The sequence below is a fragment of the Phacochoerus africanus genome, chromosome 4, assembly GCF_016906955.1.
Source record: "Phacochoerus africanus isolate WHEZ1 chromosome 4, ROS_Pafr_v1, whole genome shotgun sequence".
Lineage (NCBI taxonomy): Eukaryota > Metazoa > Chordata > Mammalia > Artiodactyla > Suidae > Phacochoerus > Phacochoerus africanus.
Genome location: NC_062547.1, coordinates 71,623,091 through 71,639,117, shown reverse-complemented (window position 1 = coordinate 71,639,117; position 16,027 = coordinate 71,623,091). Strand labels below are relative to the sequence as shown.

General features: G+C 61.1%; 2 protein-coding genes across 7 annotated transcripts in view; one reads left to right on the top strand and one right to left on the bottom strand.

Moving 5' to 3' along the window:
- EVI5L (ecotropic viral integration site 5 like) overlaps window positions 1-4,928 on the top strand; it is a 33,066-nt gene extending 28,138 nt beyond the window's left edge. For 3 of the 5 annotated variants that reach the window (XM_047777204.1, XM_047777201.1, XM_047777202.1), the window contains 7 exons: window positions 504-632; window positions 2,345-2,485; window positions 2,562-2,717; window positions 2,799-2,945; window positions 3,032-3,127; window positions 3,214-3,309; window positions 3,442-4,928. In XM_047777204.1, coding sequence (XP_047633160.1) covers window positions 504-632; window positions 2,345-2,485; window positions 2,562-2,717; window positions 2,799-2,945; window positions 3,032-3,127; window positions 3,214-3,309; window positions 3,442-3,747 — 1,071 coding nt within the window. In that variant the 3' untranslated portion in view covers window positions 3,748-4,928. The remainder of the gene's footprint in view (window positions 1-503; window positions 633-2,344; window positions 2,486-2,561; window positions 2,718-2,798; window positions 2,946-3,031; window positions 3,128-3,213; window positions 3,310-3,441) is intronic. The other 2 variants (XM_047777205.1, XM_047777203.1) reach the window with 1 other exon arrangement.
- A 3,455-nt stretch (window positions 4,929-8,383) lies between these two features.
- PRR36 (proline rich 36) lies at window positions 8,384-13,458 on the bottom strand. 2 transcript variants are annotated; one of them, XM_047777198.1, is made up of 6 exons: window positions 13,086-13,458; window positions 12,247-12,521; window positions 12,032-12,131; window positions 11,708-11,820; window positions 9,461-11,614; window positions 8,384-9,255 (listed from the first exon to the last, which is right to left on the bottom strand). In XM_047777198.1, exons 2-6 carry the CDS (start codon window positions 12,512-12,514, stop codon window positions 8,744-8,746), a joined length of 3,147 nt encoding a protein of 1,048 aa, XP_047633154.1. In that variant the 5' UTR covers window positions 12,515-12,521; window positions 13,086-13,458; the 3' UTR covers window positions 8,384-8,743. The 2 variants fall into 2 exon arrangements, with proteins under 2 accessions (XP_047633154.1, XP_047633153.1); XM_047777197.1 differs by lacking the exon at window positions 13,086-13,458 and having other exon boundaries at window positions 12,247-12,734.
- Between the last annotated feature and the right edge of the window lie 2,569 nt (window positions 13,459-16,027).

The following is a 16,027-nucleotide window of genomic DNA, read 5'->3' as shown; positions in this document are numbered from 1 at the left end:
TCTGGGCCAAGAGAGAGCCATGGGCACCTATGGGCCTCAGAGACCCACAGTGGTCAAGGGCAGCGAGCAGACCTGGGCACCTCAGCAGGAAACCAGTGGGGAAGGGGGTGGCAGCTAGGGAGGCAGTGGCTGGGGCACCCTCCCGAAGAACTGTCGTGCCACATAGCAGGAAGGGGCCTCTGGAGAACTCATCCTCCACCCTTACCCCAACGATCCTGGGAAGCTGTCCTTGGTGTGCCTCAGGGGGCATCCTAAGGCCATGGAATGTCACCTCTGTGTAGTGTTCCTGGGACCCCTAGACAGAACATTAGAGCCCCCATAACATTCAGCTTCTCCACGAGGGCAGAAGGCACAGGAAGTGGATCCAGGGTTTATCCTCCTGAGCCCCGCTCCTGGCTCTGGAGGGGGAGGGCCTGGGCGCATAGCCTGCAGCCTGCTAGCTGAAAGGCTGACCCCCTGCAGCCACAACCTGGGGTCTAATGCAGCCCTTTGTCTGCCCCCAGGATAACCCGCGCCTCACTGAGGATTTTGTGGCCCACCTAGAGACTGAGCTGGAGCAGTCGCGGCTGCGGGAGACAGAGACTCTGGGGGCCCTGCGGGAGATGCAAGACAAGGTTCTAGACATGGAGAAGGTGCGACCAAGCAGGCACTGGAGGGGCCCTGGGGAAGGGGTGGTGAGGGTACTGCATGTGCCTTGGGAGGTGCACGACCAGGTCCTCACCAAGGAGATGGGGGGTGGCTGGGGGGACCAGTGGAACAGGTCCTGGAGTCAGGTCCCCTGCCCCAGCAGCCCCAGAGGAACCCAGGGCACCTCCCTTGCCCACTTATCCCCTGCTTCCTCCCCCAGGGTCTCCGCACCAGGGTCTGTGCAGATAGGAAGTTGGGCCTATCACCCTCAGACCCTCTCAAGCTCTGGAGGTATACACACACACACACACACACACACACACACACACACACGAGCACACACAAAGCCCGCCCACCCTCATGTACCAGGCTCAGGACCAGCAGTGTGGTGGCCTTCATGGGCTTCCTGGACAGCCCATCCTCCCTGTACATGCTCCCTCAGACCCTGGGTTCCAGAATGGAGAGAGCAGGAGAAAGGGCAAAAACCCAGGCCCACCAGGACTGCTGCCCCCCATGGGGACACCACCCAGGGGGCCAACTGGGAACCACCCTCTCCCACCTGCAGCCCTGCAGGCCTCCTTATCCCTTCCCAGCTGTTTCCATACTGACTGGGTACTGACTCAACTCCAGAGTTCCTGTCATGGCTCAGGGGAAACTAATCTGACTAGTATCCATGAGGACGCAGGTTCAATCCCTGGCCTCGCTCAGCGGGTTAAGGATCCAGCATTACTGAGAGCTGTGGTATAGGTTGCAGACTCAGCTTGGATCCAGCATTGCTGTGGCTGTGGTGTAGGCCGGCGGCTATAGCTCCAATTTGACCCCTAGCCTGGGAACCTCCATATGCCGCGGGTGCGGCCCTAAAAAGACACACACACACACACACAAAGAAGATGCTGACTCAACTCCCCTGGCACCACCAGATGAAGGAAGGTGCCCCAGCCACTGGACGGCAGTGCTCACAAGCAGCAGAAGCCACACACCCCCACCCCAAGCCACATTATTTTGGGTACCTTCCCAGGTGGGGTGTCTCTGCCACATTCTTTCCTGGGGCTCTCGCCTCTCAGTCCCCATCAGCCCACTGGCCCAGAGCTGGGCTCCCCTCCTGCCTCCTTCCACATCAGAGGGAAACATGGGCCCAGCAGATCTGCCACTCTCCCCCAACTCCCAGACCCAAACAAGGGGTGGGAAGAACCCCTTGCAGCGAGCTAGCTTTTGGTCCAATTGACTGGAGCACAAATCTCTCATCACTGAGCCTTGGCAAGGCTTGGCCAGGGCCAAGGCCGACCCTCAGTCGGCCCCAGGGAGATGATGGGAAAATCCACAGTCTTCTGAGCTCCCACTGGGGCAGTCCTGTGGTCTGGGCCCGGAGGGCGTGGCTCTCAGATTCAGGTGGGTGGCACTTGCACTCAGCCAGCCTGCCTGGTGTAATTGGCAGTAACATGGGGCTACTCTGGGCCAGTCCTGCAAGAGACCAGGTGCTGCTATTACACCTGTTTTAAGATCAGAATCTCCAGCTGAGGGGGTGTGGGGTCGGCTCCCCTCTGGCCTGGTCCTCCTTCCCCCAGCGCATTTCCGGGGGCCAGGGTGAGCCCTCTCCCAGCCCGCCTGCCCAAGGCAGAGCTCAGAGGACAGGGGGGCCCCCCAGGGCATGGGCCCTGCAGGGAGGGCCGCGAGGCCGCGCAGCTCCCCTGGGCTCTGACCGCTCCTGTCCCGGCAGAGGAACAGCTCTCTGCCCGACGAGAACAACGTGGCGCAGCTGCAGGAGGAGCTGAAGGCGCTCAAGGTGCGGGAGGGCGAGGCCGTGGCCTCGGCGCGAGAACTGAAGCTGCAGCTGCAGGAGCTCTCGGACACCTGGCAGGTAAGGCAGTGGCCGACGCGCCCCAAGCGGCCTCAGGGCTCCCGGGCGGAGGCTGAGCGCCAACCTCTCCGCGCAGGCCCACCTGTCCCGTGGCGGCCGCTGGAAGGAGTCCCCGCGGAAGCTGGTCCTGGGCGAGCTGCAGGACGAGCTGATGAGCGTGCGGCTACGCGAGGCCCAGGCTCTGGCCGAGGGCCGCGAGCTGCGGCAGCGCGTGGTGGAGCTGGAGACGCAGGTGCGCTGCGGCCGTACTTGGGGAGGAAGGTGGCTCGGCGGCCCCTCGGCGAGTCCGTGACCCCCGCCCGTCCGCCCTCAGGACCACATCCACCGCAACCTACTGAATCGCGTGGAGGCGGAGCGGGCGGCGCTGCAGGAGAAGCTGCAGTACCTGGCGGCGCAGAACAAGGGGCTGCAGACGCAGCTCAGCGAAAGCCGCCGCAAGCAGGCGGAGGCCGAGTGCAAGGTGCCCGCTAGCCCTCCAGCCCCACGCCCGCGGTCCCGCCCTCGCCCCGCCGCGCCCCTTGACCCTCCCTGTGCCCCCGCCCCCAGAGCAAGGAGGAGGTGATGGCCGTGCGCCTGCGGGAGGCGGACAGCATGGCAGCGGTGGCCGAGATGCGGCAGCGCATCGCTGAGCTGGAGATCCAGGTGAGCTGCGGGGTCGGGGTCCGGGCCGGGGCCGGGCTCCAGGGAGGGGCCCTGCGCTGACGCCCCGCGACCCGGCCCGCCCGCAGAGGGAGGAGGGCCGCATCCAGGGCCAGCTGAACCACTCGGACTCGTCGCAGTACATCCGCGAGCTCAAGGACCAGATCGAGGAGCTGAAGGCCGAGGTGAGCGCGGGAGGGGCATAAGAGCCCTGGTGTCCTCAGCCGGTGACGGCCGGCGTCGGCGCCTCGGGGAGCGGGAGAGAAGGGGGCCTGGCTGCCGGACTCCGTCCGTGAGTAGTCGGTCCACGCCTCCAGCGCGCGGGTCCCCCGCCCCAGGTGCGGCTGCTGAAGGGCCCGCCGTCCTTCGAGGACCCGCTGGCCTTCGACGGGCTCGGCCTGGCGCGGCACCTGGATGAGGACTCGCTGCCGTCGTCGGACGAGGAGCTGCTCGGCGTGGGCGTGGGTGTGGGCGCGGCGCTGCAGGACGCGCTCTACCCACTGTCGCCGCGAGACGCGCGCTTCTTCCGCCGTCTGGAGCGGCCGGCCAAGGACAGTGAGGGCAGCTCAGACAGCGACGCCGACGAACTGACCGCGCCCTACAGCCAAGGCCTGGACAACTGAGGCTGTGCCCCACGTGCTTGGAGCCAAGGGGGCCGGCGCCCGCACTTAACAAACTCCACAAACTCCACGTCCTCGGCGGCCCCGCCCACCCCGAGGGCCAGGCCCCGTGCGGCAGGGCACAGAGGGTAGGGCCGGAGTCTGAGGATCCTCAGAGGCCCCCGGCAGGCCCACCCTCCGTAGCAGTGTTTACCCATCTTGGTCCGCACACCTCTGGGCCCTGGAGGGTCTGCTCCTCTTAACAGCTAGGGCAGGGGAGGACCCAGGGATCCCAGAACTGGGCGCACAGGAAGCTCCCCCCTCCTAGCAGGCCTCCTTCTGGGACAAGGGTGGCCCTGCTGGGAAGGGCCCAGGAGCTAGAGGAGACCTGAGGGAAAAGGGGCTGATCTAGGCGGGACTTTACCACCCCTGCGCTGGCCCTTGGGACCCTAGGCCTCTGGTGCAGGCATTGTGGCCCCTGAAGCAGAAACCAAAGTCCCCCCTCCTGTGTGCAGGGCCACCAGGGGTGTGAGTGGCCAGCTGGAACCAGCCAGGACCTGGGCAAAGTCTGTCCCTCCTTCTCAGGGCCAGAGCAGCTGTAAGGAAGTGAAGAGACCACCCCCACTCCCTAGCGCCCCACATCTTCCCCTGTGAGACACTCCCATCATCCCAGCTTGGCCGGTGATGGAGGGGCTCCCCCACCCACCCATGTTAGCCTCCTCTTCAGGGCGTCCCCAGCCTCCACTTCCCTTCCTTCTCTGTGTCCCCAGTCCCACCCATCGGTCAAGGCCAGGCCCCAGGGGAGGAGGCCGCCCAGCTGAGTTGCCTCCCCGCGCCTGCTCACAGTGGTCCCGTGGTCTCTGCTGAGTCAGAACCAAGAACGGTGCCAAAGTCTGCCAATGCCCCAGACCCCTCCCCACCCCGGGGCCTCCTGACCCTCGGGCTGACCTTCTCGGTGCTCCTGGAGCCTAGAGCAGCATCACAAGCAGTCTCCCTGGCGCTTCCTGGGGTGGGGTCCATGCTCAGTGCCCTCCTTCCCGGTCGCCCACTCCTCAGTGTTACACAGCCTGGGGACCAGGGTGGGCATCCAGGGGGCTCTCCCATGTGCCCCCACACTGCCCACCACCATTTTGCACACTGCCTGTTCACACTCCACATGTCGCCCAGGTGGGAAAGATGGAAAATAAAGTGTATTTACACAGTCATGGACAAGGGACGCTGAGCCAGGCAGGCCTGGGGATAGGGAAGCACCATTAGCCGTGGGTCCCTGGCCCTTTGTTCAGGGAAGCAGAAGGGAAGGAAGCAGGCTGTCCTGCCCTTGGGAGCCTCCTGCAGCCTAAGAGAATCAGGGTAGAGGTCATAGCAAGGGGACCAAAGAGGTGCAGTGGGGATGAGGAAAGGACATGCAGGTTTTCAGTGTGAGCATAGTGTGGGGATTGAAAGAATCAGTTCGTATTGGAGGAACAAGTCAGCGAGGACCTGAGGCATTAGGCTTACAGATCATCCTTTGTAGCAGGGCATTTTCAGGAAGATGGCTCTGGACATGGGGAAGGGGGAGCATGGTTTCACACCTGGGTGCCTCAGCTGGGGCCTCCCCTGAGAGACATGGAGGAATAAGGGGGCTTGGGGCTTGGGGAAGATTCAGGATCTAGTTTCCTTCATTCGGCATACACTTCAGGAGACTTCAGGTGCTCTGCTCTGTGCCTGGCTCTGGAGGAGTCCCAAGCATAGTGGAGGAAAGAGACATTGGCTGGGGGCGGGGGGGGGGGGCTTAGCCTGCACACTAGTGTGGCACGTGCCCACAGACAAATGTTTAGGGAAATCAGGGAAGGCTTCCTGGAGGAGGGAAAGGGGGGATCTGTATCCCAGGTAAAAGCAGAAAGGCGAGGCACCAGAAAGACACCTGAGGTCTACGAGAAAAGGAACCACAGAGGGTGGGTGTGACCAAAAGGGAAGGGCTTCTCTAGTCCTGAGAGTTTGCACCTTGAACTGAGGGCACTGAGGAGCCATGGAGGGCTGAGCTGAGAGGGAAACCATCAGATGGACTACAGGGTTGGGTAGATGACAAGGCCAGTGTAGCTGGGGCTCCCCTGGGGCAAGCAGGCCAGAGAGGAAGAGTCCTTTGTGGGATTGCCCATGGAGCTGAGCTGGAGTCCCAGTGAGCATAGGGGAAAGAGCCAGGGATGGCAAGGGAAGGCTTCCAGGAAGAGACATTTAACTGGGTCCAGCCAGGGGTTCCCATTGTGGTTCAGCAGTAATGAACCCGACTAGTATCCGTGAGGACCCAGGTTCAATCCCTGGCTTTGCCCAATGGGTTAAGTATTCGGCATTGTCATGAGCTGTGGTGTAGGTTGCAGACTTGGCTCGGATCCTGCATTGCTGTGTCTGTGCCATAGGCCGGCAGCTGAATGTCCAATTGAACCACTAACCTGGGAACTTCCATATGCCATATGTGAGGCCCTAAAAAATAACAGTAATAATAATAATGATTGGGTCCAACCAGAGGCCAGCCAGACCCTGCCCCTACACCCAGTATAGTCCCACAAAGTGTCCCCAATTCTGCTGCCTGACACCTGCCAAGCAGTAGAGCAGGACACTGGTGATGCACTGGGACAGCTGAGTTGCACATACTGTCCCCTCACACAACAGCCTGTAGGCCCCTGCACCATTCCCATCACAGATCCCCCCCAACACCCTGTGCCCACAGTATATGGAAGTTCCTGGGCCAGGAATCAAATCCAAGCCATCGCTGTGGCAACACCATATCCTTATCCTACTGTGCCACAGCAGTAACTCCCCACCACACAGATTTAACACTGAGACCCCAAGAGTTGCTATCTGCCTCTCCTGCTCCCATGGTGTAATTCCACCCAGCTGGCTCCCAGGCTGAGGCAGGGCCTTGGGAGAACTGTCTGAGGTTCTGCCTTACCACCTCTTGGGGGTCAGCCTTGGGCCCCTGGCTGCCCAGCATGTCAGGAGCCAGCCCCTACCCTCGGACTCATCTCAGCATCTGGAAACAAGGGTGCCTGGGTCCTCACCAGGGTCCAGCTTAGAAAGGAAAACTGTGTGGTTTGCCACCTAACTGGCTCCCAGGGGTGGAGGTGGCAGTGTCCAACTGGACCAGGGCCAATTTCTCTTCAGACCCGAGGTTGGAAGGCAGTGGCTTCATGGGGACAGGCAGGGCTGAGTGATTCGTGTCTGATGGGAAACTAACTGGCTTAGAACCAGGTCTAGGAGCAGAGAGCTGAAGGCCCAAAATGGGGCCCTGCTCTGTCCTTCTACCTGCCCCAGGGATTGTGGTTCCCCTCAAGCCTCTGTCATTCTTGGTGTGAAGCAGGCCACCCTCAGAGAAGGAGGGCCCAGGTGATGCATTTCACGCAGGGGTCCTTGGGAAGAAGGGCCTGGGCTGGGGCTTAAGGGGTCCTAGGTCAGGGTGATTGGACTGTGGGAGGAAGGGCAAGGAATTCTGATTGGAGGAGACATTTGTTGGTGAGGACTCTTGACTCTGGGGCACAGGCAAGGAGGCCTGCCTGGAGGGGCTTGGGGAGGACACTCTCTGGTGGGGTGAAAGGTGAGGCCTATGGTTGGGAAGAACAGAGGGACAGGGTGAGGGCACCTGGAGGACAGCGGGCAATGTGAAGACTCCCGATCCCCCGCCCAGCCTTGGGAGAGTCCACGCAGGAGGCAGGGAATCCTCTTCATGAGTGCTGGGCCTAGCTGCAGGCCTGCCTTTTGGGTTTTTTTTTGTTTTGTTTTGTTTTGTTTTGTTTTGTTTTGTCTTTTTGCCATTTCTTGGGCCACTCCCGCGGCATATGGAGGTTCCCAGGCTAGGGGTCCAATTGGAACTGTAGCTGCCAGCCTACGCCAGAGCCACAGCAACGTGGGATCCAAGCTGCGTCTGCAACCTACACCACAGCTCACGGCAACGCCGGATCCTTAACCCACTGAGCAAGGGCAGGGACTGAACCCGCAACCTCATGGTTCCTAGTCGGATTCATTACCAACTGCACCACGACGGGAACTCCCAGGCCTACCTTTTGCACTGCAGCCTCCTTGGTGAGAAGAGAGCTGTGTGCCCTCTTAGGAGGCCCTGAAAGGACCTGAGATGGCCCTTGGTCTCAGGCCACCCCTATCTCCCTCCTCTACCCCAGGGCCTGCAAAATAAGGGGGTGCATGCACACTGTGAGGAGGGACCTCAGGAACGGATCCCCCACCCTTGCCTTGGATCCAAACATGCCCTTCCCATACATCTTCCACCTACCCCTAGAAGTGCCTGCTGCTACCCTGGAGGAGTGTGGGAAGAGCTTAGTCAATTGGCCGTGCCACACTCATTCACTTGGTCACAAAGCCCTACCTGGGCTCCTCCTGCACCTAACCCTGCTGCCAGAACTTGGGTGTGAAAACGCCTAGGTTGTCACACATGGGTGGGTGTGCTGCGCTGGATCATGGGAACTTGGCAGCATCTCCTCACACGCCTCTATTCTCGGTGGAGAAGACGCACGGCCGCAGTGTTCTGGAAGGCCTTCAATCAGAGCTTCAACCTACTCTTTCTTGTGCACAGCTGCCAGCACCACCTGGCCCAGCACCTCGCACCGCCCCGGAAGTCCACTCCACAGCTGAAAGCCATCAGCCCGCGACGCAAAGGCGAAAGTAAACAGGCTTCAGTGTTTGGGCTTTATTGCAAAGTTGGGCTGTGCGCTGTAGACAATACACTGGACACCAGACAGGGCCTTGGCCGAGGGAGGGACCGGACTCGAGGTGAGCGGGAGCGTGTCCTAGGCTAAAGGGGCAGGGAGTCTCAAGAGGAGGGCCTTAGCCAAAGGTGTGGGTGGGTCGCGAACCTGGACCAAAATTCTAGAGCTCTAGGGGACTGAGGCCAATCCACAAGGGGCCCGAACTCCGGGAGGAGGGGAGGGGCAAATCTAAAACAAAGAGGTGTAACGTGTAACCTGAGGGGCGGATCCTAAGCCAGGGGTGGGGTGGGGTGGGGTGGGGTGGGCGGGCAGGGCTAGGGTCTGCCTCAGTGGAAGGTCTCCACCTCCACTACGGTCCAGTCACCCTGTGGGGAAGCCACGTCGTCTGGGGAGAAGCTAGTGACCGAGGTGATGCTGGCGCGGGACTCGTCCAGGGGAGACAATAGTTCAGCCCAGCGACCCAGTTCGGCCTCACTGAGGGCACTACGGGCACCCCCCGCGCTGCCGCCACCCCCTGCGCCCCCTGGGCCACCGCTGCTGCCACCCGGGGCACCCTCGGCTGCAGCTAGCAGCAGCGTCCGGCTCAGCAGGTGCTGAACCACACTCGCCTGCAGCGCCCCCAGCGGCAGTTCGCCCAGGCGCGCCGGCTTCGCGCCCCGTGAAGCCGCTCCGGCCCCAGCCGCAGTCGCCGCCTTTGCACCGCCTGCGCCAGGCCCGGGTCCCGGATCCAGTGCACCTGTGGCGGAGGTCGCCGACTCTGGTCCTTCAGCCTCGTAGATGGTGCACAAGCCGTCAGCAGAGCCCGACCCGGCCGCAGGAGACCAAGGCAGGGGCGCTCCTGTGGGGAGAGGCGCCTGGCTGGGCAGAGGGAATGGCCAACGGGAAACCCCGCCTCTACCACAAAGAGCACGCCCCTTCCCTCAGCCCCGCCCCAGACCCAACTGCCCCGCCCCCGAGCTGAGAAGCCTCGCCTCCGACCTCGCCCCCTCCCATCCCTAGACCTCGCCCCTCCTACTGTTCTGCAGGGTCTAAGGGCTGAGTACCTGGGGGGCCGCGGATGGCCAGCGGCGGAGCGGAACCCCGGCTCCAAGCAGCCGGGTGGCAGGCGGCGAGTTCTGCATCGGCAGGCGGGGAGGATGCAGCGCCGCCCTCCGGCCCACTGTCGTAGCCGCGCAGCTCCTCCGGCGTACTGGTGGCACTGCTACTGTGGCCCGCCAGGTCCGGGCCACTCAGCGTACTGGACGGGCTGCGCGAGGGCGGTGGAGGTGGGCCCGGAGCCAACGCCAGGGTCAGCCGTGGCCCCGAGATTGGAGCATCGGGTCCCGGGGTTGGGGGCCGGCGTGGGGCTTGCAGAGGGGGTGAGTCAGGGGGAGAGGGAGGGGCCTGCAAGGGGGGCAAGGCCAGAGACGAAGGAGCCCGAGGAGGGGGCGTGGCCAGGGAAGAGGGTGGGTCTTGCAGAGGGGGTGAAGCAGGGGGAGAGAGAGGAGCTTGCAGAGCAGGCGAAGCACGGGGAGAGGGAGGGGCCTGAAGAGGGGGCAAAGCCGCAGGTGGAGCCCGCGGAGAGGGCGTGGCCATGGGAGAGGGCGGGTCTTGCAGAGGGGGTGAAGCAGGGGGAGAGAGAGGGGCTTGCAGAGGAGGTGAAGCACAGGGAGAGGGAAGGGCCTGAAGAGGGGGCGAAGCCGCAGAAGGCGGAGCCCGCGGAGGGGGCGTGACCATGGGAGAGGGCGGGTCTTGCAGAGGGAGTGAAGCAGAGGGAGAGAAAGGGGCTTGCAGAGCAGGTGAAGCACAAGGAGAAGGAGGGACCTTCGGAAGGGGCATAGCCAGGAAAGAAGACGTGGTCTGCAGAGGGGGTGAGCCCAGAGAAAGTGGAGCCCGCAGAGGGGGCAGAATCTGAGAAGGAGTAACCTGTAAAGGGGGCGTGGCCAGAGAAGATGGAGTGTGTGGAGGAGGCACAGCCAGTGGAGAGGGAGGGACCTGCAGAAGTGGTGAGGCCAGAGATGAGGCTTGTATAGAAGGCGTGGCCTGAATAGAAGGAGTGGTCAGAGGTGGGGTCTGTAGCAGAGGAGTAGCCAGAGAAGACGGCGATCCTAGAGGGAGAGGACCCTGCAAGGGGAATGTGATCTGAGGGGCAGAGGACTGAGGAGGGGATGTGGCCAGGGGAGGGTCCTGTGTGGGAGGTGTAGTCAGTGCATGGGGCGTGGCCTGAAGAGGTGGAGATAGGGTAGAACAGGTCAGAGAAGGGGGCGTGGTCAGAACGGAAGGAGCCTGCAGAGGGGGTGTGGCTAGGGGAGTGGGCGTGTTCCTCAGAGATGTTCCTAGAGATAGAGGGGTTTGTAGAGGGGCAGTGGCTGGTGGTAGAGGACTAGACAAAGGAGGTGTGGCCAAGGGAGAGGGTAGAGCTGGAAACGGGGGTAAAGCCAAAGAAGCCTCAGTGAGCGGCTTACTCTGCAGAACAGGTGAAACTGATTGACAGACTGAAGTCAAAAAAGTGGCCGTGGCCAAGGAAGAGGAGGATGCCTCGGGAAAGGATGTACTCAGGTGTGTGGGTGGAGCTTGCAAGGGGGGTGTGGCCGGCAGAGAGGGGCGGGTCTGCAGAGAGAGTGGGGCAGAGGAAGGAGGAGCTAGTTGAGGGGGCGTGGCCAAATGAAAGATAGGGGCCGGGGAAGGGGGTGTGGTCTGTGGAGAGGGTGGGAGCAAGCCCTGCACTGGAGCGGCAGTGATTCCGGGAGGCGTTGCGGTGGGACAGGGAAGAGAGGATGTGGCCAAAGGAGGAGTAAGGCCCTTCACAGGAGCCGCGCTCTTCCTTGGGGGTGTGGCCTGCGGAGGGCGTAGAGCCTGCAGTCCTTTGGACTTGGGTTGCGAAGGATGCCCCAGAGCCCGAGGTGTTCCAGTCTGAGAGACCCCGGAGCGAGCTGGGGAGGACAGAGGGGTGGCGGTAGAGCCCACGGGGCGCGCAGTTGGCCTTTGGAGGCCTCCACCGGCGCTGGATCTCCTCCTGGCGGCAGGGCTCGACTCTGGGGCGCTGCGCTCTGGAGCACTGCGCTCTGGGGCGGTGCTCACTGATTTCCTCGAAGCCTCAGTCGGGAGTCTCGGCCGGGTACTCGGAGCTGCCCTGGGGACACCCACCTCAATGCCCACAGCCCGGGACCGACGGGAGATGGCCGGGGAGGGGATGGCTGGGGTGGACCCAGAAGAGTCTGGGGACAAAGAAAAAGGCCAAAGGGTCACCGATCATTCTAGGCTGGTCCCCCTCATAGCCCAGGAATTTCGTTCCTCCCCATGTCACATACCTTTCCGTGCCCCGGCACTCAGGGCACTCCTTCTGGGCGCTTCTGGGGCTTTTCCTCTGGCCACAGATTCCTCAGCTGGGGGCCGGAGCCCCTTCTGCCCTGGGGAGCCTAGCCTGGGGACAGGAAGGGGTCCCAGCTCCTTGCTTCATCTCCCTAGCCTACATTTCCCCATCTATGAATGGGGCATATGCCCTCTGCCAACCAATAATAGCTTTCACCAATATGAGCCTAGTAACGAGCAACTGCTCCCACACAATAATTAAAACATTACAGATGAAGACACTAACCTTTGCCTAAGGGACCAGGGGAGAGGGGGCATGTTACCTGGTAGGTCCACTGGCACGCCCCGGGCTAGAGACACAGCTTGGACCTGGGGTCTTGGCAAGGGCTCGCTCCCCTTTCCCAGCTCCTGGGGGTCTGGAGGCTGTAGGGAGAAGGCTAAGTCAACACAGGTGCCCCGGAAAGAAAGGGTAGGCTGGGGCCTCAGAGGATCGGGGGCAAGAAGATGGGATCAGAATCAGGCAAAGAGGCTGGAGTACCTGGGCTTCGGGGGCCTGTCCCAGCGCTCCGCGTTTGTCCCACCCTAGGGGAAGCGTCCGCGAGAGCAGTTGCCCGGATGCCACCAGCTTGCTCTGCAAGAGGCCCTCGCCCTGCAGCTCCCGCTGCTCCCAGAACGCGGAGAGCCGCGCTGGTTACTGGGGGAGGGGGTCGTGGAGATCCAGGGGGCCTGGGGGTCGGAAGGCCGGGAGAGCGAGAAGCCGGCGTACGACCGGCCACCCCTGCCCTGGACTTGTCCCTCTTGTCCATACCGCACCTGATGAGGAAAGAGATCAGCATCCCAGGTCCTGGACAGCTACACTGCCTGCAGGAACCTGGGTCTTGGCATCTCTCAGCTCCTTCCCCAGCGTCGCCACCCATGGGTGCCCAAACCTCCGCCTATATCCACTTCCCACCCACCCGACACTTATCAGCGCAGCTGCTCACCGTTGTCCCTAAGTCCCACCCTCACCGCCTTCCTCCAGGCCCTGCCTGCTTCAGCCCACCCTCTCCCCCGCCTCTGCTCTCTCTCGGGACCGAGACGGGAGATTCACCCCACCACCACCACTCGCCCCCTCAGGGACCCTGACCACCAGGGTCGAGACAGGTGGCTGCCATAGGTTCTAGATGAGGGGGACGGGAACGAATCTCGGGTTCCCTCGCCAACCCCCAGCGCCGTCCTGGGCTTCCTGGAGGGATGCAGGCACCTGCCAGGAGGAGGAGCGGCCCCGGCTGCCCGCGAACGGGCTCCAGGAGACAAAGAGCCGCGTCCGGAGCCCGTCCCCTCCCCCCAGCTGGGCCCTGGTCTGCGGCGCCTTCCACCTGCTGGCGCCGAGCTCACCTCTGGCTCCGGCCTCCAGCCGCTCCACGCTCGGTCTCCTGGGGTGGGGCCGGGTGGGAGCGCCGCGGCGGCTCTGAACGGAGGACAGACGAGGGGAGGCGGCGGAGGGCGGCGGCGCGGGGAGGCTGGCCAGCCCCTCGGCCGCGGGCGGGGGAGAAGGGGGCGCGCGCGCAGGATGCAGACCCGGGAGGCGGAGGCGGCAGCGCGCTGAGTAGTGGAGGGCGTGGTGTGTGTGGGGGGGCAGTGGGCGTAGGAAGGAGGGGCAGCTTCCCCGCGGCTGCGCCTGAGGACCCCAGACACCCAACCCGATGGGCTTCGTGTGGGGAAATTCCTTGGGGTCCCGGACCCAGCCTAAACCCACCTCCCCGTCCACTCTCACACACACACCTGCCCCAGCCCCCACCCCAACCACCTGGCGGCCAAGGTCCTCCTGGACGCGGATAGGCTGGGCCCTGGCAACCGGGGGCGGGAACATCGCGCCTCGTGCCCAATCGTCCAATCCAGCAGCTCGGTGTCCCCGGCCAGGTCCTTGCCTTAGCGACTGTAGAGGCGGGCACCCCAAGGTTCCTGGGACTTCTGTTCCCCTCCTACCCAAAGGCTTTTCGCAGGCCCTAGGAAACCCCCTACCTGGTTGGGCTGGGGTGGCGGAGGACAAGGCAGCTCTGGTCATGCAGCAGTAGACCCCAGATTTGGGGGAAAAGAGGAAGAAAAGAAAGACAAGGGGGAGAGATCGAGGATGATGAGAGGTGGTCCAACCTTCTGCAGGGCAGAGCACCCCCATTCTCCCAGGTCTCGTGAAGTCAAGTCAGCAAAGCATCTTGGCAGAGCCCGGCTTGGGGAGAGGAGATTATGGGGTCCTGGGGTGTAAAAACAGGTGCCTTAAAGGAGCGGACAAGATCTCATTCGAAGTTTCCCAGCCCAGCCAGAGGGAGTGGGAGATGTTATTTTAGTGATACACCAACTGGTGCAGGGGCCTCATGGAGGACCTGGAGAGGGGACTGTAGCATGGAGGGGGTAGAAATGTGAAGAGGAAGGGAGATGGCCTTCCTCAGCCCCCCTGAGCCTGCTAACAGTTCCAGGCACCCTCCTGCGCCTTTGCTTATACTCACACTGTGCTTTCTGCCCCCAAGCCAACTCTTCCCAGACTTTTAGCCACCCACAAACCCTTCCAGAAGAGCCAGCTCCCTTTGTCCCACCCCTTACCCCATCTGTCTCCTTCTCAAACACACACACACAGAGCAGCAGCAGCTCATGCCATCTGGATCATCCCAGGGAGCTTCTGTGTACAGGAGAGGGAAGGGTGGCACTTGGTACCTGGGTGAACCTGTTGTGATTACCTAGGATGTGGCCAGAAGCAGGGGTTTGGGTTTTCTTGCCTCAGGAATTGTGCCTACAGCTGAATTTGGTTTTGGGAAGGAAGACAGACATAAAGGGCAAGGTCAGAACTGAATATCCTGCTTGGCCAGTGGAAGCCAGTGTTTAGAACACATTCTCCCCATGAACCCTCCTTCCAGTCTGAGAGAGGCACCTCCACAGCCCCAAAGGGCACCGCCCTCTGGATTGGATCATTCTAGATCACCTGTCTTCTATGTGCAAGGGTCCTTCCAAGGCTACACTGAACCCATCCTGCATTTCACTGGGCTCTGGACTCTCCTCTCTTGGACCACTCTACAAACTTGGTCCATCAACAGGAAATGGATTAGGAGTTCCCTGGTGGCCTAGTAGATTAAGGATCTGGTATCACTGCTGTGGCTCAGGTCACTGCTGTGGCTTGGACTTGATCCTTGGCCCAGGAATTTCTGCATGCTGAGGGCGCAGCCAAAAAAAAAAAAAAAAGAAAAGAAAAGAAAAGAAAAGAAAGAAAAAGGGGATGAATTACATAAACCAAAGTATACCCTACAATAGAATACTCCTCAGCAATAGAAAGAAGCAAACTGATGGAGTTCCCTGGTGGCACAATGGGTTAAGGATCTGGCGTTGTCACTGCTGTGGTGCAGGTTGGATCCTTGGCTCGTGTTGGATCCCTGGCTTATGTTGGATTCCTTGCCTGGGAACTTCCATATGCCATGGGCACAGCCAAAAAAAAAAAAGAGCTAATAGACATTAGAAACCAGGAAAAATCTCAAAAACCTTCTGCTTAATGAAAGAAGACACACACTGCATGCACTGTATGATTCCATTTATACAGCACTCTGGAAAATGCAAGCTAATCTATAGTGACAGAAAGCAAATCAGTAGTTGTTGGGGGCTGCTGGGGGAGGGAACCACCCATTGTAGCCACTCTGATTCCTGAACCTCAGAAACCATGTGATATAATAAATGCTTAGGAGTTCCTTTTGTGGCACAGTGGTTAACAAATCCAACTAGGAACCATGAGGTTTTGGGTTTGATCCCTGGCCTTGCTCAGTGGGTTAAGGATCTGGCATTGCCATGAGCTCTGGTGTAGGTCGCAGATGCAGCTCGGATCCTGTGTTGCTGTGGCTCTGGCGTAGGCCAGCAGCTATAGCTCCGATTAGACCCCTAGCCTGGTAACCTCCACATGGTGCAGGAAGCGGCCCTAGAAAAGGCAAAAGGACAAAATAATAATAATAATAATAATAAATGCTTGTAGTCTTAAAGTGCTATGTTTTGGGACAATTTGTTACACAGCTGTAGATTACTACCTCAGACTCACAAAACCTTAAAAGCTGGGTGTTGGAGTTCCTGTTGTGGCTCAGCAGTAATGAACCCGACTAACATCCATGAGGTTGCAGGTTCTATCCCTGGCCCTGATCAGGGGGTTAAGGATCTGGCACTGTGAGCTGTGGTGTAGGTCACAGACTTGGCTCAGATCCTGTGTTGCTGTGGCTGTGGCGTAGGTCAGCAGCTGCAGCTCAGATTCTGCCCCTAGCCTGGGAACTTCCATATGCCATAGGTGTGGCCCTAAAAAGCATAATAAACAA